This window comes from Aplosporella prunicola (assembly GCF_010093885.1).
Source record: "Aplosporella prunicola CBS 121167 unplaced genomic scaffold K452scaffold_29, whole genome shotgun sequence".
Lineage (NCBI taxonomy): Eukaryota > Fungi > Ascomycota > Dothideomycetes > Botryosphaeriales > Aplosporellaceae > Aplosporella > Aplosporella prunicola.
Window position 1 is genome coordinate 150,854 of NW_022983557.1, and position 23,316 is coordinate 174,169.

The 23,316-nt window shown below is 57.4% G+C and overlaps 9 protein-coding genes and 1 non-coding gene across 10 annotated transcripts; 3 read left to right on the forward strand and 7 right to left on the reverse strand.

Moving 5' to 3' along the window:
• Positions 1-1,373: 1,373 nt before the first annotated feature.
• On the reverse strand, positions 1,374-1,811 carry K452DRAFT_291552 (uncharacterized protein). The gene has a single exon (XM_033541200.1). The coding sequence runs from the start codon at positions 1,707-1,709 to the stop codon at positions 1,473-1,475; it is 237 nt and encodes a 78-aa protein (XP_033393218.1). The 5' UTR covers positions 1,710-1,811; the 3' UTR covers positions 1,374-1,472.
• Positions 1,812-2,991: 1,180 nt separating this feature from the next.
• Positions 2,992-3,654, reverse strand: K452DRAFT_235824 (uncharacterized protein; the record flags this gene model as incomplete). Its single annotated transcript, XM_033537465.1, has 1 exon — positions 2,992-3,654. A coding segment is annotated over one exon (663 nt), but the record flags the coding sequence as incomplete, so codon positions are not given.
• A 309-nt stretch (positions 3,655-3,963) lies between these two features.
• On the forward strand, positions 3,964-5,377 carry K452DRAFT_353498 (uncharacterized protein; the record flags this gene model as incomplete). Its single annotated transcript, XM_033545830.1, has 2 exons — positions 3,964-4,003; positions 4,065-5,377. 2 exons carry the CDS (start codon positions 3,964-3,966, stop codon positions 5,375-5,377), a joined length of 1,353 nt encoding a protein of 450 aa, XP_033393220.1.
• Positions 5,378-5,868: 491 nt separating this feature from the next.
• On the reverse strand, positions 5,869-7,478 carry K452DRAFT_235658 (uncharacterized protein; the record flags this gene model as incomplete). Its single annotated transcript, XM_033537452.1, has 3 exons — positions 5,869-6,687; positions 6,765-7,148; positions 7,332-7,478. The coding sequence occupies 3 exons, from the start codon at positions 7,476-7,478 to the stop codon at positions 5,869-5,871; spliced, it is 1,350 nt and encodes a 449-aa protein (XP_033393221.1).
• A 789-nt stretch (positions 7,479-8,267) lies between these two features.
• K452DRAFT_278476 (uncharacterized protein) lies at positions 8,268-9,769 on the reverse strand. The gene is made up of 7 exons (XM_033539366.1): positions 9,528-9,769; positions 9,420-9,473; positions 9,238-9,333; positions 9,002-9,181; positions 8,903-8,947; positions 8,751-8,853; positions 8,268-8,698 (listed from the first exon to the last, which is right to left on the reverse strand). The coding sequence occupies exons 1-7, from the start codon at positions 9,555-9,557 to the stop codon at positions 8,589-8,591; spliced, it is 618 nt and encodes a 205-aa protein (XP_033393222.1). The 5' UTR covers positions 9,558-9,769; the 3' UTR covers positions 8,268-8,588.
• A 460-nt stretch (positions 9,770-10,229) lies between these two features.
• K452DRAFT_291555 (uncharacterized protein) lies at positions 10,230-11,658 on the reverse strand. The gene has a single exon (XM_033541201.1). The coding sequence runs from the start codon at positions 11,541-11,543 to the stop codon at positions 10,491-10,493; it is 1,053 nt and encodes a 350-aa protein (XP_033393223.1). The 5' UTR covers positions 11,544-11,658; the 3' UTR covers positions 10,230-10,490.
• A 192-nt stretch (positions 11,659-11,850) lies between these two features.
• Positions 11,851-13,034, reverse strand: K452DRAFT_321748 (uncharacterized protein). The gene is made up of 3 exons (XM_033544425.1): positions 12,749-13,034; positions 12,432-12,683; positions 11,851-12,384 (listed from the first exon to the last, which is right to left on the reverse strand). Exons 1-3 carry the CDS (start codon positions 13,022-13,024, stop codon positions 11,947-11,949), a joined length of 966 nt encoding a protein of 321 aa, XP_033393224.1. The 5' UTR covers positions 13,025-13,034; the 3' UTR covers positions 11,851-11,946.
• An 859-nt stretch (positions 13,035-13,893) lies between these two features.
• On the forward strand, positions 13,894-13,984 carry K452DRAFT_t141. Its single transcript has one exon. It is a non-coding gene; the product is annotated as a tRNA-Lys (tRNA).
• Positions 13,985-15,033: 1,049 nt separating this feature from the next.
• Positions 15,034-17,969, reverse strand: K452DRAFT_340243 (glycoside hydrolase family 3 protein). The gene is made up of 5 exons (XM_033545336.1): positions 17,903-17,969; positions 17,799-17,850; positions 17,115-17,755; positions 16,946-17,067; positions 15,034-16,890 (listed from the first exon to the last, which is right to left on the reverse strand). The coding sequence occupies exons 1-5, from the start codon at positions 17,949-17,951 to the stop codon at positions 15,103-15,105; spliced, it is 2,652 nt and encodes an 883-aa protein (XP_033393225.1). The 5' UTR covers positions 17,952-17,969; the 3' UTR covers positions 15,034-15,102.
• Positions 17,970-18,927: 958 nt separating this feature from the next.
• K452DRAFT_321749 (glycoside hydrolase family 92 protein) lies at positions 18,928-21,582 on the forward strand (the record flags this gene model as incomplete). Its single annotated transcript, XM_033544426.1, has 5 exons — positions 18,928-19,066; positions 19,117-19,259; positions 19,326-20,284; positions 20,338-20,716; positions 20,899-21,582. 5 exons carry the CDS (start codon positions 18,928-18,930, stop codon positions 21,580-21,582), a joined length of 2,304 nt encoding a protein of 767 aa, XP_033393226.1.
• Positions 21,583-23,316: the final 1,734 nt, after the last annotated feature.

Below are 23,316 nucleotides of genomic sequence, written 5' to 3' on the forward strand. Positions count from 1 at the left end.
TGTGCAGAGCAGTTGAACAGAGCAGAGATTACAGAGCTTGCAATACCTGCGTGCCTGCCTGTTTGCCTGCCTGCGCGGCATTATGCGTGCGTGCGTGCGTGCGTGCAAAAGAAAGAAGGAAGGAAGGAAGGGAAGGAAGACGAGGCGAGGAGAGGCGACGCGAGGCGCAGAAAGCCACTAGGCAGGAATGCGGAGAATGGCTGCGCTTGTGTGTGTATGTTGTGCGTTTGTGTTGTGTGTGTGATAGAAAGAGAGAGAGAGAGAGAGAGAACACGAAATGAAGATTTCTCTACCATACCTAACCACATCACTCACTCAGTCACCTACAATAATAACAACAACAACAGCAGCAGCAGCAACAACCCCACGCACCACTCCCCCCACCCTCCTTACCCACCCAAGCCCAAGCCCAGCCACGCTTGCAATATCCATGTACTGTAGACATAGACATAACCATAACCACAGACAAAAAAACAGACACAGACACAGAATCAAAGCCCCATCCATAATCCAGGAGTACATACATAGGTACCCACCCGCGCAGGCAGAGACAGAGAGCCCACTGGAGCACTGTACCTAGCAAGCCCGACATCCCGCAAAGACACCGTGCCTACATAGGCACCTAACCACCTAACCACCTAACCACCTAGGCAGGAACAGAACAGAACAGAACAGTGCCTACCTACCAAGGCAAGCAAGTCATCGTCACGCCGCTCCCTTATCCCCATCCCATCGCACCCATCGCACCCAGCCCAGCCCAGCCCAGCCCAGCACAGCACAGCACAGCACAACACAGCACAGCACAGCACAGCACAGCACAGCACAGCACAGCACAGCACAGCACAGCACAGCACAAACGAACCGCGCGCTTGACCGACTCCCATCACCAAACCCCCAACACGCCCCGCTCCCTCACACACTGAACCATGCACCCACCCAACAAGCCAACACACCCTTCCCCCAAGCGCTTAAGGCATAAGGCATAAAGCGAAGCGAAAAAGGGCAAGCAAGCAAGCAAGCAAGCACAAAAAACTCCGTCTACGAATACCAAATACCAGTCCCCAGCCCGAAAGAAGAAGACGACGAGAAGACGGAGAGCTAATTAATGGTACAGCAGCAGCAGGCAGGCAGGCAGGCAGGCAGGCAGGCAGGCACCGACCGCTCTCTTGCAGGCCTCGTAATCCGTACACACACACACATATGCTGCCTAGGTAGTAAGGTAGGTAGGAATGACTCGGCCCACCAACGCACTCACTCCCTCCCTCCCTCCCTCACTCACTCACTCCCTCATTCCCTCGCCCAACTCATTCGCTCGCTCCGCTCGCTCAATACAGCCTCCTCACAGGCTGCGTAGCCGGCGGCCCCGGCGCCAAGCCCATCTGCAGCGCCGTCTGCTGCGCGTCCGCCATTTCTCTGATGCGCTTGATGAGGTTGCTGCGGAGGAGCGCCCAGTGGCGGGCGTTAGCGCGGGTCTATCTGGTCTGCTCTGGCTGGCTCTGGCTGTGGGCGTGCGTGCTGTGTGCTGTGTAGGTATGCATCGAAGATCGGGGGGGTCGGGGGTGCGGGTAGAGTTGCGCTGCTGCACGCACGCAGGCAAGTGTAGATGCAGGTTTAGGGGGAAGATGCAACGGCTGCTTGCAAGTACGCATGCACGCAAGCACGCACGCAAGCGAGCAACCAAGCAACCAAGCAACCAAGCGACCAAGCATGGGGAAATGGGGGGAAAGGAGAAGGGAAGAGAGGGGAGAATAACAGGCAACCAAGAAATTCAAACCACACATACCTGACGGGCAAATTGCTCTCCAGCTCCACCTCCCTCGCCAGATCAACCCGCTGCTTCCGCCTCTCGTCATGTCCATCCAAATGCTCCGCAATAGCGACCTGGCTCTGCTCCGAGCTCGCCGCGTAAACCTTGACCACGCACCCATCGACGCCGCACTTCCACACGTCGCCGGGGGAATTGGCCTCGCGGCTCAGGGCGCGGGCGGGTGTCTCGTCCAACGCCGCCATAATCCGCGGCGCCCATAACGACGAGCCCCCCGTGCCGCCGCCACCAAAGTTCGATCCCGGCGTACCAATCCGCGACACGGGCGTCTTCCACCTCAGCGGCAAGTCGCGGGCCGCGCGCTCGCGCTCGTCTTCCTCTTCCGACTCCCCCGCGCCCCCAGGGCTCCGCAGCGCCGCCTGCTGGTGGCGGTGGTGGTGGCTGCGGCTGGTGGTGCGCTTGCGACGGGGGCCGCCCAGCTCGGCCTCGCTGGCGGAGCTCTTGCGTTTGGGCGGGGACGCCACGTCGGGGACGTCGGTGTCGTCGTCCTCGTCGCCGCTGGAGCGGTGGTACGACTTGCCGCTGCGCGTCATGCCCTTGGACGAGAACTTGCTGCTCTTGGGGCGCAACAGTGACGAGCGCCCTTTGCGTGACCGTCGCCGTATCGCTTGGATGTCCTCGTCCGAGCTGCTTTCGAGCCCGCCCCCACTGCTGACCACGAGCGGCTCCGGGTCTGGGAGCGCCACTTTGCGTTGCCGGATTTCGAGCTCCGAGGCGCTTTTCAGGAGGGCCGCGGAGAGCCGGGCCGCTGCTAATTCTGCGTAGATGGGCTGCTCGACCCATTCAATGGCCGGGCGCCGCTTGTGCGCCATCATGTACATGAGGTTTTGTGCATGTGCGCGAATGTAGTTAGCCGCGAGCGTCTCGTCATCGACTTCGTACTTGCGGACCATGATTTTGGCAAACGTGTCGACGCTCATGTTAGACGGGGCGACGATGGCTTGGATCTGTGCCTTTTGCATCATCTCCCATATCACCTTTGCCTCCCACCAGTTGTCATCCTTCTTTGGCGCGCCGTTGGCCGCGGTCGCGCCAGCGGACGTCGAAGCCCCCGCTTTTGACCGGCCAGGCTTCCTCGCACCGTCGTCGGCCGTCTCAGGCTCTTGCGATGCCACCTGTGATGACTGGCTCGAAGCCGCCTTTGCTTTGCGGCGCCCGGCCTTGCCTTCTTTCTTCCGTACCATGGCCTGGTGTGCGTCTGGGAAGGTCTCCTTCAGATGGAGGAACAAGTCGGTAGTCTTCCAGTCCGGCTTGTCCAGCTCGTTGCCGCGCAGCATGGACAGAAGCAGGAACTCCCGATGCTCGTAAGCCGCTTCAGCTACCTCGCCTGCATTGGCGTACTCGCCCGGGTATTCCTTTACGTATGCCTCAAAGATTTCGTTTGCGCTCTTGTTGCCCTTGGTCTTTGTCGAACCGCGATACATGTCGGCAGCGAAGTAGAGCAGCTTGATAGCGGCTACCATGCCGGCGAATATGTCCTTGTAGGCGCGCGCCGGGGTGATTTTGAACCAGCCGGCGCGGCCGGCGGCCCATATGGCGACATCCCCATCGTCGTATTGTCCGTAGGCGAAGCGCGTCACATTGGACACTTGGAGCGGGAGGGCGCGTGGCAGCGGCTTCCGCAGCAGGCGGGATTGGGCGCGAGCGACGGGCTCGAGACGGCCTTGGACAAGGACGGGGTAGACGGCGTCGGCGTGCAGCAGGCTGACGAGGTGGTCGGCTTTGGGGTCGCGGACTTGGACGCTGGACAATTGGAATTCCTCCCAGTCGTTCTCGTCCTTGAGGGCGGGGTTCCGCGGCTTTAGAAGCTCGGCTTCCGGGAGGGGCATCGCGTCGGCGTCTTCGTCGTCGTCGTTGTGGTGCCGCCGCTCGTCATCGGCATGCTGTTTGTAGGTATGGACGTGAGAGCAGCGGGTGCTTTTAGCTAGGAATGCGCGTTCGTCTCGCGCAGGCGGCCTCGACTCACACGGGACTTGCTCACACGCCTGGCCCAAGCTCCGACTGAATCGCGACCCGGAGGGGAGAGAGAGCTAGTCAGCTCCATCCGTACCGCGGTACAGCAGGTCACCTAAAAAATATCTATCCTCCCCCACCACCTCATGTTCAAGGCCACAGCTCCCCTCCTCTGGCGATTCAAAATGTCCCCGCCCAAGCCCATCATCTACGAAGGCTGCTTCGGTACGCGCAACCCTCCCTCCCTCACTCACTCACTCATTCACTCACTGACACGCCCGCGCAGGCCTCCGCAAGCCCACCTCCATCTCCTCGGCCCAAGCCCTGCGCGACCTCGAAACGCACTTCAACAACTCCACCCTCTTCCGCGCGAACCTCGAAGCCGAGCGCGAAGCCGTGCGACAAGAAAAGCTGACCAACCCGCGGTTCAAGCGCAAGCGGGGCCCCAACCGCCAACACCGCGTCAAGCTGGGCCACGGCGGGACGCTGGACCCGCTGGCGACGGGCGTGCTGGTGACGGGCGTGGGCCGCGGCACCAAGAGCCTGAGCCAGTTCCTCGCGTGCACCAAGACGTACGAGTGCGTGGTGCTGTTCGGGTGCGCGACCGACTCGTACGACAGCGTGGGCAAGGTGGTCGGGCGCGCGCCGCATGCCCACGTTACGCGCGACTTGGTCGAGGCCGCCCTCGCAAAGTTTCGCGGCAAGACCATGCAGAAACCCCCCGTCTTTAGCGCGCTCCGCGTCAATGGCAAGCACATGTACGAGTATGCCCGCGAGGGCCTCGACATCCCCGAGATCAAGGACCGCCCCGTCGAGGTGTCGGAGCTGGAGCTGCTCGAGTGGATCGAGCCCGGCACCCACGAGTGGCGCTACCCCACGGAGGAGGTGGCGCAGGAGGAAAAGGCCGCCGCGGACAAGCTGCTGCAAGCTTCGCTGACGGAGCCGGCCAAGGACGCGCAGAAGGACGCGCCGGCAGAGGCTGAGGCCGAATCCGCAGAGCTGAAGCGCAAGCGCGACGGCGAGGACAACGCCGACGACAGCGCCGCCGACCTCGTCAAGGACGACCCCGCGGCGAAGAAAAGCAAGACCGAAACCGGCTCGCAAGCCGTCATGACGGGCGCCCTCCCCACCGACACCGAAACCACCACCACCACCACCACCTCCGACGCGCCCACCACCGCCGAAGACGGCGCCTCCGCCCCCGCCGCCCGCATCCGGATGACCGTATCCAGCGGCTTCTACGTGCGCAGCCTGTGCCACGACCTAGGCGCCGCAGTCAACAGCCTGGGCGTCATGACAGCGCTGGACCGCACACGACAGGGGGATTTCTCGCTCGGCAAGAACGTGCTCGAGTACGACGACCTGGCCAAAGGGGAAGAGGTGTGGGGCCCGCAGGTCAAGGCGATGCTGCGCGCGTGGATGCTGAGGGAGGGGTGGGCTTCCGAGCGGGATTTTGCTGGAGAGGAGGGCGGTGCGGGGGGAGCGGCGGGGGCTGCGGGTGAGAAGACGGCGCGGGAGGGGACGGCGGAGCGTGAGAGCGAGAGGAGGCCTTCGCCCAAGGCCGCGGGGCGGAATGAGATGGTTTTCGAAGTGGATTAAGTGGGTGAGCAAGGTAGGTAGGTAGGTCGGTCAAAAACAGATATACACGGGAAGCAGGCAGGCAGGCAGCCCTGGCAGGCAGGCGCACGGAATGGTTTATACCCCGACCGCTCGCGAGGGGAGTTGAGGAGCGGGCAAAAAAGGCACCTATATATATATATGGGACAAACATCAACAACATCACCATCAATAACATCAACAACAGGACCAGGAATAATAAAAAGCAAGACACATCCGAACAATCATCCATCTGTCTACGCAAAATCGTGCTCGCTGCAAAACAAAGAAGAACACAGAGAATAAAAAAGGTACAAAGTCAATAAAACCCAATCCCAGTCCCAAGCCCGCGGTATATCCCTACCGATCAACGCCGTCTGAACCTCATGACGCAAGCCGCCGCCGCCGCCGCCGCTGCTACTGCTCTACCGCTCTTTTTCTGAGCAAATGCAAGGAGGAGAGAAGAAGATGATGATGAATATGAAGCCACTCACTCACTCGCCCCCCGCCCTCCTCGCCTCTCCCGCCAAAATGCCCTCACCAAGCGCGTCCCCCCGCCCCAGCCCCTGCCCATGCCCCGCCTTACCCCCATCCCCATCCCCATCCGCATCCTCATCCCTATTCTCCTCATGATTCACAAACACAAAACTGCCCACCACCACCGCCGCGCCCACCCAATACGCCCAATGCGCCGTCTGGCCATTAATCAGGACCTGGCCAATCAAGCTACACGGGATCGTCATGCTGAGGCCGACCGTGACGACCAGCGGACTGGTGAGCAGCATAGCGTAAGCCCAGCAGAAATCGCTGACCAGCGAGCTAGTGCTATTGATCAGGACGATCGCCCAGATCTTGCCGGTGGGGGGCATCGCGAACGTCTCGATGCCCGTAACGTGCAGCACCACCAGCCCCGGCCAGAGAAGGAGCACGTTGAAGAGCCCGACGAGCCCGAAGAACAGCGGCATGCTGACGCGCCGCTCGTCGCCGATGCGCGCCTTCATCGTCACGGCGTAGAAGCCGTACAGCACGGCTGAGAGGAAGGCCAGCGCGTCGCCCGTTGCCAGCTCACCTGGCGTCTTGGACGGGAAGCTGCCGCGGTTGGCGTCGTCGGAGTTTGTGCCGCTGATGTCGACGGTGCTGATGAGCACGATGCCGAGGAGTGAGGCGAGTACCCCCAGAAGCTTGCGCAGCGTGAAGCGCTCGATGCCGATGAAGGCGCCCGCCAGTAGCGTCCAGATGCTGCTGGTGGATGTGAGGATCGTGCTGCTGGCTACCGTCGTGTAGTGCAGGCACGCGGCGGTGAAGTAGTTTGCCTAGACGCGCACAGGGCGAGGTCAGCAACGCGTCTCCAACAGTGAAGACAGAAGAAGGGAACCTAGGCATGACATACCAAGAACCACAGGCAGCAAAACTCGATGCTCAGCTTCGCCGTGGCCATGAAGTCGAGGCCCTCCTCCTCCTCGGCCTCGGCGCCAGCACCACCAACCTGCCCCCCCTCCGCAGTCGCGTCGTCCCGCCCCGCCTCCCCGATAAACGCCTCCCGCTCCTCGGCCGCAACCGTCTCCTCCCGCTCCTTGGCCCGCGTGTACCACGCCGCGGCGCCGGCCCCGCTCAGCCCCAGCTTCTGCTGCACCGCGCGCGCGAAATCGTGCAGTTGCGCGGGGTCGTCGCGCGCTTTCCTTGCCAGGATCGGGATCAGCGGGATGACGAAGAAGGCCGTATTGACGTAGGTCACGAAGTAGGGTTTCGAGTAGCTGTCGTCTGCGAAGATGGTCTGTTGGGCGGGGAGGGGTGTTGTTAGCCTTCTGTATCTCTTTCATGGGTTCTTTCTCTGCGGGATTAGGCAACGCCGCGATGTGATGACGTGCTGGCGCTGTGCTGCGCAGCGCATAGCAGCATGGCGCGGCGATTGGGAGCCGCAGAGGATGGCATAGCACGGAATGGAAACTGCACTCACGCTCGCCAGAAAGTTGCTCGCGGTCCATAGCACCACTGTCACGAGCAGCAGCGCGATGCCCACCGAGTGCCGCACGCCCTGCGTCATCCTGCTCGGCCTTGCGCCGCTCCACCTAGCATTCGTGCCCTCGCTCTCACTCGCCCCCATGCTCTTTCCCAGTGTGCCGTAGCCGCGCGTATGTGGGTGTTGTGTGTGGTGCGCGCGAATATGTACGCCCGCGTCGTTGTAGTCGTCGTGGCCGAATCGCGATGAATCTTCGATGTAACGGGTCCTCGGCTTCGAGGTAGACGGTGACGGAGCAGCAGCAGCAGCAGCAGCAGCAGCAGTAGTAGTAATAGTAGTAGGTTCGAGATGAGCTGGCGTGGAGCCAGAAGCAGCAGTAGCGACAGCAGGTGCAGCGTCCCCGTCACAGAAATGGGCGAAGCGCAAGGAATCTTCCTGACCCGAGCCGTCGCTCCTCATCATCCCACCCGACGACGCCCGGACGTCGCGGCCGAAAACGGGCATTAACTGCGCGCAGAGTATACGTACACAGTAGGTAGCGTTCGACACTGAAACGCCCTCTGTCGCGTCCGGCGGCGTCAAGGCGTGTAAATTGATGAGCTCTCGGATCGCTCGTTGCGCAAGCTCCCTACGGATCACGCCCGGTCCGCCCACCCCCGGCACGGAATCCCGCTCTTTATAGCGCTGCCTTTCCCGATAAGCGATGTTAAGTTATCTTGCTGGCACTGCCAGCTCTGTGGGGTCTGCGGGGGACTGTGCGCGCCGATGGCCCTCAAGTGCCCCTCTGTGCGGCCGCGGGAGCTGCGTGGCCGAATCGTCGTGACCTACGGAATAACCGAGCGAGAAGCGCGCGCGCCAGAGAGAGAGAGAAAGTGCCGTGTGATGAACTGAACAGTTGACTTCTTGTCTCCCTGCTCCTTGCTCTCCCTGCCGCGCGCCCGCCCCGGATCAGCACGTGGCCCTCATCCAGTGGCACTCAAATTGTCACAGGTTCACGAACGCATCAGCCTCCTACGGCACCATGCCTAATAGAAATTTAGTGACCAAGTGGCGTGCACCTCCCCGTCTGTCCACCGGCTATCCAGTATTGCACGCATCCGGCGGAAGCTTTGTGCAGCACCAAAGCGCTTGTTGAATTATCAGATCACAATACCACTAAACGCCTGTGCCATGAAGAAAACATGAAAGCTTCGTGTACCCCTTTCCGGCCCTGTCCTCTATACAAGACGTCGGGTATTCAACCACGCGACCCGCCTAGCAAGCGCATCCGTCACGGTCGCTCTCGAGGTTAATCGGTATCGTTTCGGGGAAGTCGTTGCTGAAGTCGCCCGCCTCCTCCTGGGCGAGAGCCTGCCTCGCGATCACTGCATAGCGAAATTAGTAATGTCGTCTACTAATTATGGAAATAACACCTACCCTCGAATGCCTGCTCAACGTTGATAGCCTCCTTTGCACTCGTCTCGAAATAGGGAATGCCGCCCTTGGAGTTGCAGAAGGTCATGGCGCGCTTCGTCGAGATCTATTATTTCCGTTAGCCATGTCCGACCCCCTTGCACCTCCAAACTCACCATGCGTTTGCCCTCCTCAACATCAATCTTATTGCCAAGAACGACCTGCGCTACTGTCAACCGCCTGTTCCAAAATTATCCTGATCGGAGGGGACGCACGAAGGGGAAGCTCTCGGGATCCATCGGGCTCGCTTGGACAAGGAACTCGTCCCGCCAACTGTCGAGGGTGTCGAAACTCTTCGCGTTGTTGACATCGTACACCAGGACGCAGCAGTCGGCACCACGGTAGAAGGCCACACCGAGAGATTGGAAGCGCTCCTGACCAGCAGTATCCCAAAGCTAAGATTCCATCAGCCGTCATGCCCGCGTGAGACGGAACACCCTGATCGACCCACCTGCATCGTGACTAACCGGTCGTCGACCAGAACCTCTTTGGTGAGGAAGTCGGCGCCGATCGTCGCCTTGTAGCTTGCACTGAACTTCTTGTTGACCTGCGAGACCACCGGGTTACTAAATGCCTAGACACATGGTCGGAGAGACGTCTGTAGTCGCTAGCGTCGGGCGCCTGGAGACGTACATATTGGTTCATCAAGCTGGTTTTGCCAACGCCGCTATCGCCAAGGATGATAACCTGCAGAGCCACATTAATCTCCTATCCTACGGTATCAAGGCCGAGCGAGCGCACCTTGAGCAAAACCTTTCTCCTCGCAGCCATGACGTGGTGTTGAGTTGGCGCAGCGGGCTGCTGGGGTCCGTGTGCGGTGAACGGAGAAGTGCGCTGCCGTGGTTCGGTAACGAAAGGGACGACGGTTCTCGATGGGCGATACGGCTAAGGACACCTAAAAGGCTGTGGAGTGCTAGGTGGCAATAAGGTGCGTGGCTAGTGAAAGTTGAATTGTCGGAAGGCAGGTGTTGTACCAGTATCGGCAGTCAAAGCTCACGAGGGTCAATGACGGGCGGTGAACCTCACGCGAAGCTTGGCTCTGTGCCCGGCCCACATCCTGGTCCGCGCCACCCCTGACATAAGCGGCCTATCTGAGCTTGAAAGTGCCAACAGCCTCTCAGCAAGCCACGCACACCTCAATTATGGATTATTTAGGTGGATTATCAGGCTTCTGCCAGCGAATCGTAACCGCTATAGATGCTTCGCCCTGCATTTAGGGCATTCGCTGCATACGCTCCAGCAAATCATGACACCCCTCTCTACTATTTGTTCTTGTCGATGTACTCTGACATGAAAGATAGGTGATGTGATTGTCTCAAACGATCTGAAAAACGGTCCCCCGGAAACAGCGGTGTTCGTTAGCTTATCAAACAAAGACATGCTAACGTCAGTGGTGCACCGTCAATCAAGATCACCGTCTAGCGAGACGGAAGGATACAAGCAGTCCCTATTAAACACTCCTTATCTAGGTACAATTCTAAGTCCTGGATATGAGTGAAAAGCTTTTAAAGCGTATATATACTACTAACACCTCTACTGGATTTCCTATTCCACTCCATACAGGTATCATTATCTCCTTAGGCGATGAATCTCGCTTTACGGGGACGGACGTTGCCTCAGCTTCTCAATATTTCCTTTTCGTAGTCGACAAATAGCGAAAGCTCCTACCCAGACGCCAAAGCGCTCGTCGCCTGCCAGAGATCTTCATTTCTTCCGAAGAATAACCCCATACCACACCTTACAATCCACCCATTTCCAGCCCCTCTCTCCCAATAACCCCTCTTCCAACATTTTATCCTCAACCTCCCTCTCCATTACTTCCCCCACAAGCTCAAACCCCACTTCCTGAGCCGCTTTCACCGTCTCCTCCACCGTATGCACGTAGCTCTTTCCCCTAACCTTGACCCTTTTTCCCTCCGCATCAGCCATGACAAACCCAGCCTGGCTCTTTGCGCCCATCTCAGGGTGCATATTCGTGATCAACGCAACCCCGCGTGGAAGCAAGATGCGGGAGAGCGCGGCAAAGAAGACGGAAAGCGGAACGTGCTCGAGGACAAGAGTGGAGATCAGTGCGTCTGCCCGAGTGGGAAGCGGATCAGGCGAAGAGCTAAGATCCGTGGGATACAGAATGTCGTGCTGGAAGAGGCTGAGCCGTACTGGCGCAGGTTCTGCTCCTTCACTGATCTCTTCTTCAATGGGGAGAAGCTTCTCGTCCGCCCTGGCAAGCATACCAGGAGAGGCGTCGACGCCAACGATGTCAATGGTCGCGCCGCGTGGGAGTTTCCATTTGTGCTGTAGCAGTTTTCTTGTGTTCCGGCCTGTGCCGCATCCCAAGTCCACGATTTTGTAGGCGTCCTTGGGGGATTCCTCTGCGGTTGCTTTTACCATGTCGAGAAATACAGGTAGTGTCTTTTCGAGCTCAATATCATCCACTTTTTGAAGGATGTTTCCGTCTGTGTCGTACACTGGTGCCCACGCATCGTAAGCTGCCGTGGTGTCCATGTGACGGACTGGCTTTGGTACACTTGAGGTTACGGCGGTGCTAGGTCGTGGAGTATCCTGACTGGGCTTGGGGGTTTCATCTGAAGATGATGGAATTGATGGTTTGGCAGTATCTTCAACAACCTCAGTTGGTGCGCCGAATTCAGAAGGGTCTGTGTCCGTGGTTGAGAAGGAACCTGTGAACTGAACCGTTTCAGGTTGTGAGAGGTCGATTACAGAAGTGTCGAAGGTAGTGTTGAGAGAAGGTTGGGTCATGGTGTGTCCGTTTGAATAACTTGTCTGATATCGCGGGTTGGCGTGGTGTTTTTGACGGGGAAAGTAACGAGACCTGATTGAGAGCTCAAGCGGTATTTAAGCTAAACTGTGAGAGGGGAAGGCAAACTAAAGTTCAGTAGGAGATTGTGGGGGAGCAGCGGGAGGCGCGGACTAGCAATCAATTAACGCCCGTGACCACGCGCTTTGCACGACGTGCATGGTCCACGAATGACTCACTGGACGCGCCTAGTCGGTGTCGGTGACCCCGCCTGGGCAAGCGCGTCCTAAACGATGGTAGCAAATCAAACAGGTCTAACGGCGATTTTATCACATGTCTAACTATTAGTACACCATGCTTTTGAGCAAGCTCCAGCCCGCCAACGCATACAAAGCTGTTTCTGCCCTACTTATCCGCAGCGCCTGCTGCCATCCGCCCTTCGTGTACGAAGAACAAGTCGGTGAGCCGCTCTTGGTGCCGCACCAGCTTCTGCCGTACGCGTACCGCGTTTCCCAGCCGTGACTCCTTCCAGCCGTGGCCCAGGTCCTGCAGCAACAGGTGTGTGTACGCGAAGACGCTGGCGTCAAAGAGACCAGGCTTCTCTGCGCCGAAAAAGAACCTGTCGCTGCCCAAGGCGATTTCTAGCGCACGAAACGCCTCCTCTGCCTCTGAGTATATGGCTTCGCCATCTATCACTGCGCCGTACTTGAGCAATTCGGCTTCGGCGGCAGCGCGCAGCTGGCGCGCAATCGTGGCTTGAACGATGGGGTTACTGGAGGTAGTGGCGGTGTACAGTGGCTCGGCTATAGTCTCAAAGTTTGAGGTCAGGTAGACGGTATATAGCTAGAAACGCGTCAGTCATGCCAAATAGAACACAAGAAACTAATTACCCATGCGCGCCGTATGTTGTTGTCAAGCAGAGACATGTAAGCTTCGAAGCGGTGGTCGTCAGGGTCGTCCATCGCAGCAGGGGTTTGCTCCATTGCCCATTTCTGCAGCTTGTTCGAGGGAATGACTTGCGGCTGGTCGATGAGCGTGGCATGCGTTCCGCTCGGCAAGAGGAAAGGCAAAGCTCCGGTAGGAGAGGCATGATTGCTCGATGCGACAACGCGGAACTCGATATCACAGAACGTTAGGTATGCCTACAGGGGGCCTTATATCAGCACCCAGCTCTTGGTTTCCCGCGCTCTTCAAAACAGCCACGAACCTGCCACTTGAGACATCCGGGATTGAACGACGGATGGCCTCTCACCGCGCCATCTGGCGTCGCGAAGATGTAGAGAGCATGCTGGTGCCGGGCGCGGGGTGAACGAGCCGGGAGCTCGTTGGCGGCGTAGACTACGAGGGGAAATTTGTTGAAGAGGCGCTTGACCGGCGGCGGGATGGTGGTCAATGTTCGAAAAATGGATTTTCCCTCAGGCTGTTGGTCCGGTCGCTGGGGCTGCGATTGGTTGTTTGCGGGGCCAGAGTCATCGGATGGCATTGTCGGCGGCGCCCATAGCTGGGGTCATTGCCTTTCTATTTCCCAATTCTAAGCCCAGACCGGCAATTCTCCGGCTATATGCCCCGGACGGGGTGTGGGGGTAACGCCCAGGATTCCAGGATCCCCCCCCTAAACGTCATCTAAGAACGTGGCCTGCACGCATCCGAGGGGCTGTTCGTGAATTAGCCCAATCGTCCTTGATCACCTGTCAATTTAATATCGTTATTTAGTTTCGTTTAATGTTCAATTGAACAGCCCACCTCTTCTCTATCTATTATCCTAGGCCCATTCTTGATTCTATTTATCTAGTCGAACTCCTTACTGTTAGAGGAGTCGACAGGCTTGTCCCGGACTGTTCCGATTGCACTGTCATTTCTCTAGGCGCTTGGTTTTTGGCCAATCCATGCTTCGGGGGCTCTCCTTTTGTCAAGCAGTTCTGTCTCCGCTGGGATATCTCCTAAAGGGACAGTACAGATAGTGGTTAGGCTGAACAAACCATTAGGCAGTTGTTGCCTTCACAGTGCCGCCTTTGGAGTACAGTGTCTCTCCTCATTTCAAACAATCTCTTATACTAATCGTCTTATCTATAAGTAGGAACCGTTATCACAATGCGTGGCTAGCTGTCCGCCTAGAGCCGCCGTTCACATGCAGTTCCGTGGGCCGGAGTCCCTCAACCAATACGCAATACGTATCCGGACCTCGGCAAATCTCGTTACTGAGCACGGCCACCCGCATCCTCCCACAACGCCACACCATATTCCGACGGAACACACACAAGCCTCCCAGTGAAGCACAACGTGTAAGAAGCAGAACAAGCCGTCCTACGGTATATAAGTTGCTCAACTCTAGCACTCTTTCATCAAACAGCCGCCCGGCTAGCTCAATCGGTAGAGCGTGAGACTCTTACCACCCTTCTAGGGCGATATCTCAAGGCTGCGGGTTCGACCCCCGCGTTGGGCTCAATTCCCAATCAAATTCTTTTTTGCAAATAAATGTATATAGGAGGTGGTGGTGTTGATCTTTTGGCTGGCGGGCGAAACAACCGAAAAATTCACTTCTCGGTACACTTCCGAGGAATCGCCGAGCCCCAACTCTCCCGGGACACTAAGATTTAAATGGTTTTCCGTTCTACCTGCATCTTTTTGTACACTAAAAGTATTGATTTTGTTTCATAAATTCTCGAGAATGCTTTCTTGATATCTATTTCGGCTCAGATGGTTTCCGGATATCGGGTCGGCACGGCCGAGTCGCCGACCCGAGATTCCGACCACTGCCCGAAGCAGATGCATCCAGCGTGCCTGCCTCATTCGTAGAGAGGAAGACTTGACATGCGTATCTACCTACCTGCATGGGAGGTACGCGTGCCAGCTTGGCTGTACCTACACCTTCCAGCTTTCAGCCTGCGTACTTACAACATCCCAGCAGTACTGCCGTCAGCACCAGCAGCATGCTTGTTGGGCTCAGAGGACTGAGCATGTCTGGCTCCGTTGGACGAAGAGCAGCAGCAGCCGCCACCGCAAGAAGAGACCCCCAAGACCAACGCAAGTGGATACCCAGAAGTCCAGGACTTACCTCTATGGTGTACCTGCTGTAGACCTAGCCGATGTACCCAATCTTGACCTTACATGCATCAAGCACCAAGACATGTATACGCACCACCAAACGCTGAAGAAGAAAACCGCAACTGTAAAGAGCTGTGGGCCATTTTGTATGGTCGAGAATGGGCGGAGAGCGTATCATATCTTCCACAGTCTGCTACATTCGCGTCCCTAACGCTTGAATGAGGTATCTGTACTGTAGAATTAGGACAGGCCCCTCTCTTCTTGTTACTGCCGAAACTTGCTCAGAGATTTTGAAATTCTTTCTGGTACCATTTATTTAGGGCATCGGAAGGAATAGCAAGTAGGTCGGGATTGTCGATGAAATACATGGATTTTTGACAAGTTCCTATATAGTTGATGGGAATGGATATCCATTACTGATGTTGGATGTTCATAAAGCTGACGATATATAGGAACTACTGGAGCATATGCATTACTCAACAAGCTGGCTTCCATTGAATACCTTCATGGCATCCCCTAAACACAAACCATGCTCACATTCCTTCCGGTATCTGCATCATCCCCACCATGGTCCAACACCGCAAAAGCATACTCCCCCTTCTCCAACTCCCACTCACCCATCCGATTCACAACCATCAAAAACCGATCCACGTCCACCTCCAACCTCACCCTCCTCTTCTCCCCCACCCCAAGCTCCACCCGCTCAAACGCAACCAGCTGCCTCACCGGCTGCGTCACAGCCGACACGCGCTGCAGCAGATACACCTGGACGACGTAGGCGCCGGCACTGGCACCGGTATTCTCCACACTGACAGCGAACGCAACGACATCGCCAGCCGTGAACGTGCCACTCTCGCCCCCGCTCACTGAGCTACCCCCAAAGCCCCCAAGCGAGAACTCAGTGTACGAAAGCCCGTACCCAAACGGATACGCCGGCGCAGCATCCGCGTCCACATACCCGGCGCCCCACGCGCTGCCCTTCTGGTTATAGAACACGGGCAGCTGGCCCTCGAGCATCGGCACAGTAAGTGGGACGCGGGCGCCGGGACTGACGCGCCCGAACAGCGTATCGGCAATGGCATGGCCGCCGGCCTGGCCCGGAAAAAACGCATTCAGCACCGCGGCGGCGCGGGAATAGTACTGTGGGATCGCGAGGGGCCGGCCGCCCTGCAGCACGAGGATGACGGGCTTGCCGAGCGCGAAGACGGCGTCTGCAAGCGCTGTCTGGTTGGGCGATAGGCCGAGGGTGCCGCGGTCGCCGTTTTCCCCGTCGCTGGACCACGCGCTGCCCAGTGTGAGGATTATCGTGTCCGCGGAGCGGGCGGCGGTCCTGGCTTTTTGGATGGCGTCGGTTTGGTCGACGAGGTTCCAGAAGAGGAGGAGTTCTGCGTTGACAGAGTTTACGTTTTCGATCTTTTGGTAGGTGTTCCAGGCTTGGTACTCTAGACGGATGGTATGGGTTGCTCCTTTGCGGAACTTAAAAGAAGCGGATCCGGGAGGGGGGAGCGTGCTATTGACTGATGTATAAGCTCGGTTTTCGATGTTCGAAAGGATGTTGCCGCTTGTGGAAAGCCCAGTGTCTGACAGTAAAGCACCGTCGACGTAGAGTTTGGCGGTGGTGTTGGCACTGACGGCGACACCGAGCCAGCCATCAATATCGACATCCACGGGAACTGTCAGCTCTCCTTCCCAGATTGCACTAAAGTTATTTGACGGGAGCCTTGGTGGTGGGTAGAGACCCCAGTCAAGGACAGGCACTTCAAGCTTTGTGACCACTGGGTTGCTGAAATTTGTATCGGCGTAATAAGTTGCCTTAAGTCCTCCCTTGGAGCCATCTGCAGAAAGCAGATATTCTGGGATCGGATATTGAGCATTATACAGCCAAGTATTAGAGCCCCAGCTCGAAACTAACTCGCAATTAGAGCCCTGTGCTGCGAGCTCATTCAACACTGCTTGCCGCATGGTAGTAGAGTTGGCAACTGGATAGGCTCCCCATTGGCCGGAGTAGTCCCCATAGTTGAGTATATCACTAAATGGCCCTATCAATGCAATCTTTTGGATATTTTGTTCAGTAGGCTTAAGCGGTAAGGTATTGTTACGGTTCTCTAGCAGCACTATGCTCTTTTGCGCGGCTTCTAGTGTCAAAGAGACATGGTCAGCAGTCAACTTATTCGGATCTATGTCTCCTGGTATGTAAGGGTTGTCGAAAAGCCCTAGGTCGTATTTGACTTCAAGGATCTTCCGGACATGAGATTGAAGTGTGGTGAGAGGAACTGTGCCATTGGCTACCAGGTCGACGGTAGCCTGTGGCTTGTATATTAGTACATGGAAAGTCAGGTAGACTGATTCAATCACTCACGTTGAGGTAGATATCCAGGGGAAAGTCGTAGTACTGAATCATTCCTCCAGCATTGAACCATTGTTGTATGGTATCAGCATCTGAGCTAGAAACTCCATGCTGCGTCTGAAGCATCCTCATTCCTAAACTTTGTTAGCAATCCATTCAGTGGCATAGCCAAGCCGCTTACCGGTATCGTCTGCAGTCACAAATCCGTCAAAGCCCCAATCGGACAGAGCTTGATACAGCATGGGATGCACATGAGCGGGAACGTCATCAAGCTCATTATAGGACATCATAATGCCCCGCGCCCCGCCATTGTCAATGACAGCTTTAAACGGGACGAGTAGCTCTTGCTGGATCTCCCGATTACCACGCCCCATCCAAGGGGCCGCGTTACGTCCTGACTGTGGCGCGCCATACGCAGCAAAATGCTTTATGACTGGCACAACGGCATCGGGATCAGACCAGGACCCATTTTTGGACAATCCAGAGGCATAAGCCACGCCCATATGAGAAGTTAGGACCTTGTCTTCACCCCAAGCCTCTTGTGCTCGCCCAAAACGTGGGTCCTTTCCTAAATCCAAAACGGGGGACAAACAAGCGTGTACACCGATAGATCTTGCTTCTGATCCAATAGCACGGCCAACGCGGTGGACAAGATTGGTGTCGAAGCTGGCTGCCATGGCGATGGATTGTGGGAACATTGATTGTTTAAAAGACCCAACGCCGTGCAGGCATTCTCCAAAGTGCATAAATGGGATTTTGAGTCGTGACTTTTTGGCATTGAGTGCTTGAACAGAGTTGTAGTGAGATTTGTTGAGGGGATACCTATATCTTGTCAAAAATGTACCACGAGCTGAAGAAGTCTTACCAGTCGTGCATAACGCCAATGGAAGCATCCGGTGCGTGTCTCATGGCGTAATCTGGCTAACCTTAATATCGTTTGTCTTCTTGATGCGTAAATAGAATGCTTACCGTATAGACCATTATCTGAATTTGGGCCCACAACATTATCTCCAAACATTAGATGTAGTTGTAGAACTGGTGTTATTGTTAGATGTAATTTCAGAATTCAAACGGTGATTTTCACCAAGCTCCGGGACTGTCATTTCGGACACTAGTCCGTTAATGAAGGCATTTTTATCTGCCCTTGAAGATATACTCTGAGAACTGTCTACCTCATTCTGAGCGACGATTACAGCGGCTTCCAGGAGCAAGAAAGCCACGATATAAAGAAAAATAGATGGGACCGTGGACCAATTCATTGGACTTGGGAAATGGCAATTGACTTGGAAAACAGTGTACTTGGCAACAATTCAGATCACACAAAGCAGATAAATGCCCCATTCCTGGAGACCAAGCAACCCGAATGATATCATTCCCTGCGGGGATGTAGAGACACGACGTCAAACCAAGTCTTGACAGCAGGGAGTTTAGGCGGGGTGATAGTTCAGACGGAACAGCCACAGCCGAAGACTTCGTATAGTTGTAGGGAAGCAATCCGGTTATATGCAAAACGGAAGGGGTAGCCGGAACAAAGTTGTTGATGCCGTCACAACCCAGTCAACCACCTCTTTTGGAAGCGACAAGCGAACACAGAGCCGTCGCTCCTAGCAACAAGACGACGTCCGGTGCAACGTCAACGTCACCTGCCCATTTCCCCGCATCTCGTTTCACCACCCCGATTAGGCCTGCCCGCTACGGATACACCCGCCCGCAATATGGGAGATCGGCGATATTGTTTGTCTATTCTAACAAGGTGTTACGGCAGACTTTGAATGCGACTCGGGACGGCCTCTGTCACTGTTTGGTCACCGCTGCCGTAGACCCATGCATTAACCACCGCTTTGATGTCAGCCCATGGCAGGCCACAGACCCCTATTTATTATGTATAACAGAGATTTCTGCCAAGTGCACGAGGAATTTCTTGAGTCTTGGTCGCCATCTTCTTCAAAAGCAGCCCGCTCGGGGCCTGGTGTCCTCCGTCAAACTCATTCATGATGCCAGGAAAAACACCTATCAACAAGTTAGCCATCTTGCTTGCTGGAGTGGCAGCCTTCACGCCTACTCAAGCTGCCGACCCAGCCGAGTTTGATGTTTTAAAATACGTCGACCCGCTGATCGGTACAGCCAATGGAGGTAAGGAAGCCATGCTCCCTTCGCCTACCACCACTAACAACTGGAACCAGGCCATGTCTTTGCCGGCGCGACGCTGCCCTTTGGGATGGCGAAAGCGGTAGCCGACGTCACAGGCGATAACCAGGGCGGCTTCGCCAGCGACGGCAGCAAGATTATCGGCTTCAGCCACATGCATGACTCTGGAACCGGCGGCGTAGGATTCCACCTCTTGCATAACAAGCCGTCTACTCCATCTCGTGCAAAGCTGACAAGTATCTAGTCACCGTCTTTGGGAAACTTTCCTCTGTTCCCGCACCCAGGCTGCCCTGGGAATAACTTCGAGAGCTGCCAATACAACAAAGGGACCCGCGCAGTCAACTCCATCAATGGCTCGGAGAAGGCGTCGCCGGGATACTTTTCCGTCGTGCTCGAGACAGGCGTGCAAGGCGAAGCCACCGTAACAGAGCACACGGCACTGTACCGCTTCATGTTTCCCAATGGTACCAGCGGAACAGAAGAACCAGCGCAACCCCTGATCCAAGCAGAGCTGAGCGACCTTCCCAACAGCTTCCGCAAGGGCGAGATCGCAGTCGACAACGCCACAGGCCGTATCACGGGCAACGGAACCTTCGCTCCCAGCTTTGGCAGCGGGACGTACAACGCGCACTTCTGCGCTGACTTCTCCGGCGCTACCATTGTTAACACAGGCGTGTATCGCTACAACGAGGCCGGCCTCACGCCTAAGCGCCTGCTCGTTAACTCGCAGATGCAAAGCGACGGCCCATTCGGCGCGTGGGTCCAGTTCCAGCCGCCCAAAGGCGCGGGGCGCATCCTCGCACGCGTGGGGTTGAGCTTCATCAGCATCGAACAGGCGTGTCAGAACGCAGAGCGAGAAATTCCGGAGTTTGATTTCAACGGAGTGAAGAAGGCTGCAGAGGCGGCGTGGCGGACCAAGCTAGGCGTGATGACTATTGATGCAGGGAACGCTAGCACGGCGCTGCAGAAGGTCTTCTGGAGCGGTGCGTATAGAACGTTCATCTCGCCTCAGGACTACACCGGCGAAAACCCGCTTTGGACCAGCCAGGAGCCGTACTTCGACTCGTTTTACTGCATCTGGGACTCTTTCCGGACGATCCACCCGCTGCTGACGATCCTGGATCCGCAAGCCCAGACGCTGATGATCCGCAGCTTGCTCGACGTGTATCGGCACGAGGGCTGGCTGCCCGACTGCCGGATGAGGTAAGTCTTCCATGTTCAGTGCGTGTTGACCACTCACCTAACCGCCTGAACAGTCTCTGCAAAGGCTACACGCAAGGCGGGTCGAACGCCGACGTCGTGCTTGCCGACGCACTGGTCAAGGGCCTGACGGCCGACATCGACTGGGAGACGGCCTACGCAGCCGTGGTCAAGGACGCGGAGCGCGAACCCAAGAACTGGGACCTCGAGGGCCGTGGCGGCCTGCGCAGCTGGAAGAAACTCCACTACATCCCGGTCGACGACGTCGACAAAGACGGCACCGGCTTGCATACCCGCAGCATCTCCCGCACGGTCGAGTACGCGTACAACGACTTTTGCATCGCCCAGATGGCGCAGAAGTTTGGCAAGGCGGCCGATTATAAAAAGTACGCCAAGCGCAGCACGTACTGGAAGAATCTGTTCAAGGAGGACCTGGTAAGCGCCCTCTTTTCTTTTCTTTTCTCCTCACACGCTCTTCCCTCTACCACTCTCTTCCTCTGCTGCCAGTCAGTCAGTCAATTCTAATCTTACCAACCCCACAGCCCTCAATCCTCCCCACAGCCGCCTCGTCAAACTTCACCGGCTTCCTGCAACCGCGCCTCACGAACGGCAGCTAGGGTTACCAGGATCCCCTCCTTTGCAGCCCGCTCCTTGACTTCACAGGCTGCTACCTCACCTCGACAGGACACGAGACGTACGAAGGCTCAGCCTGGCTCTACACGTTCTACGCGCCGCACGACATGGCGTCGCTGATCCAGACGCTCGGCGGCGCCAAGCCCTTCGCCCGGCGCCTGCTCGCGCTGCACCGCACGCCAGGCCTGCTCTACATGGGCGACGAGCAAGCGTTCCTAACCGTGTACCTCGGGCACTACGCGGGGCGACCGGACCTGGCATCGTCGCTCGCGCACCGTTACATACCGCACCAGTTCAACGCGACGCGCGCGGGCATCCCGGGCAACGACGACAGCGGCGCCATGGGCTCGTTTGCCGTCTTCGCCATGCTAGGCCTGTTCCCGGTCGCGGGCCAGGACGTCTACCTCGTCAGCGCGCCCTTCTTCCGCGAAGCCAGCATCACGAACCCCCTCACGAATCGAACGGCCACGATTAGAGCCCGCAATTGGGACCCCAAGAGTAAGGCCAGGTTCGTCGTCGAGGCGTCGCTGAATGGCGAACCTTGGTCTGCGAATTGGATCTCGCATCGGTTTTTTGCGGAGGGCGGCGTGCTGGAGCTGGTGCTTGGGGAGACGAAGGGGTCGTGGGGGACGCAGGAGGCGGACTTGCCGCCGAGCTTGAGCTTGTAGGTTGGTAGGTAGGTTGGGTGGTGGGTTGGTGCTTGGCTATGGTGGAGGTACTGGTGGTGGTGAGACAGCCGAGTGATGGCTGAGACGGCCGAGACGGCCGCGGCGGCGCGTGTTTGGGGCTAGGTCCCCGGGCAGGTGCAAGGTAGTGGGTACAGGAGGACTTGTCGGCGGTTGCGCAACGCGGGGGAGCGTTTTGGGCGGCGGCGGCGGCGGGGTCCGTAGTAGCTCACTCGACTCCACTGCAGCGCTTCCCGCGAGGCACGCTACTGCCTCGAATGATCTTCAGGGCCCCTGCCTCGCCCACCTCTTACAATTCGTAAACTGTATTCTACACTTTTCCACGCAGACACGCACACACACGCGATCGGCCATCCATCCAACCTATGCTCAGGCCCAGCAGGGTAGGTATGACATCAACGATGCGCGCGCCCATCAGTGAGGCGCGCATTACCTAGCCTTGCGCCGCAGGTGCCTCCCTACGCCATACGCACTACGTAGGAGGTAGGTAAGGACGCGATCGGCTGCAGTCGCCTGTGCGTCGCGCTGGCCCATACCTATACTATAGGCTGCATGCGACATGAGCGCCCTAGGTACCTCAGGTTTTCTAGAACTATTGCCACGGAGCCGGAGGCTGGGCCTTGCGGCGTGAGGCGAGGCGATGCGCTGCACGTGCTGCTGGTCGATGGTGAGGCGAGGCGAGGGGGAGGGGGGATTATAGCTCAGCTCAGCTCGGCGCTGTGGACGTGGTGGGTGGGTGGTTGGCCTTGATGAGCTTGACCACCAAGAGGTACATATGGGTTGGTGGTGGCTTCTTCTTCTTCGCTGTGGCATGCCTGCTTGTTTGCCACCGGCAGCAGCAGCCCCACCAGCAGTTGGAAGGTTTCTAGAACGGCCAGCCTTGCGCGCGTACCATCAGCGGTGGCTCGTTCGTGAGGGACCCGTCGTGCCGTCGACCATTTTTCCTCAGGCACTGTAGGGAGCCCGTCTCGGCCGAGTGGGGAGTGAGCGACGTTTGATGTCACGTCTTCCGCTCCTCAGCTCCCAAGCTTACAGCGGAGGGGGTCCCTGCGCTCCGCCCCGCTGCGGGCCTGCTTCAAGGCCCTTCCCGCCCCATACCTACAAGGTACCTACCCATCCCCCACGCCGAGTAGCCCCCGCGCACACGCCCCGACCTCGTCACCACAATGCCCGGAGATGGAGTTGGAAAACCATCACCCCACCGCGCTCACGCCACTCCACCAGCACCCAGAAGGCGCCTCCTCGCACCGCGGGCGGCCCGCCTCTCTCCCTCTCCTTTGGCATATATACCTCGCCGAGGCCCGCTTGGACCACGGCGGCACAGCGCGCGCGCAGCCACTCGTCGGTCTGCGACATGCTTGGCGCAGCGCAGCGCGGCGCTGCGTTGCGGCTCCGGCTCCGGCTCCAGCTCCAGCGCCTGTGCCCGTGCGGAGCCAAGAGCTGCTCCGTTTAGAAACGAAGGCGCTCGGACGGTGGCGGACTGGGCTAGGGGGTGCACGGATGGTTGAGGGGCACGGTGGGTGCCATAGAGGGGTGAGAGGGGTTAAGAGAGGAGAGGTGGAGCAAGCAATAGAGACTTGGCAAAATACCGAGGCTGGACGGCACGGAAAGATGTATTGGAAATAACGCTTGACGGAAGAGACGGCATCCACCTACCGATGCTGTACCTACCTGCGAAATATTTTTGGAATCGACGCGTAAGAGGAGTGGCAGAGT

Bases quoted from the DNA above. Each gene is read 5' to 3' on its own strand.
- K452DRAFT_291552 (XM_033541200.1), bottom strand. From the start codon at position 1,709: ATGCTTGGTCGCTTGGTTGCTTGGTTGCTTGGTTGCTCGCTTGCGTGC.
- K452DRAFT_278476 (XM_033539366.1), bottom strand. From the start codon at position 9,557: ATGGCTGCGAGGAGAAAGGTTTTGCTCAAG. The intron at 9,334-9,419 runs GTACGTCTCCAG...GTGGTCTCGCAG, and splicing joins CCAGCTTGATGAACCAATAT to GTCAACAAGAAGTTCAGTGC. The intron at 8,948-9,001 runs GTGCGTCCCCTC...ACAGTAGCGCAG, and splicing joins ATCCCGAGAGCTTCCCCTTC to GTCGTTCTTGGCAATAAGAT.
- K452DRAFT_291555 (XM_033541201.1), bottom strand. From the start codon at position 11,543: ATGACCCAACCTTCTCTCAACACTACCTTCGACACTTCTGTAATCGAC.
- K452DRAFT_321748 (XM_033544425.1), bottom strand. From the start codon at position 13,024: ATGCCATCCGATGACTCTGGCCCCGCAAACAACCAATCGCAGCCCCAG. The intron at 12,684-12,748 runs GTTCGTGGCTGT...GGCCCCCTGTAG, and splicing joins CCGGATGTCTCAAGTGGCAG to GCATACCTAACGTTCTGTGA. The intron at 12,385-12,431 runs GTAATTAGTTTC...ACGCGTTTCTAG, and splicing joins ACAACATACGGCGCGCATGG to CTATATACCGTCTACCTGAC.
- K452DRAFT_340243 (XM_033545336.1), bottom strand. From the start codon at position 17,951: ATGTTTGGAGATAATGTTGTGGGCCCAAATTCAGATAATGGTCTATAC. The intron at 17,756-17,798 runs GTAAGACTTCTT...GACAAGATATAG, and splicing joins ATTGGCGTTATGCACGACTG to GTATCCCCTCAACAAATCTC. The intron at 17,068-17,114 runs GTAAGCGGCTTG...AACAAAGTTTAG, and splicing joins TGTGACTGCAGACGATACCG to GAATGAGGATGCTTCAGACG.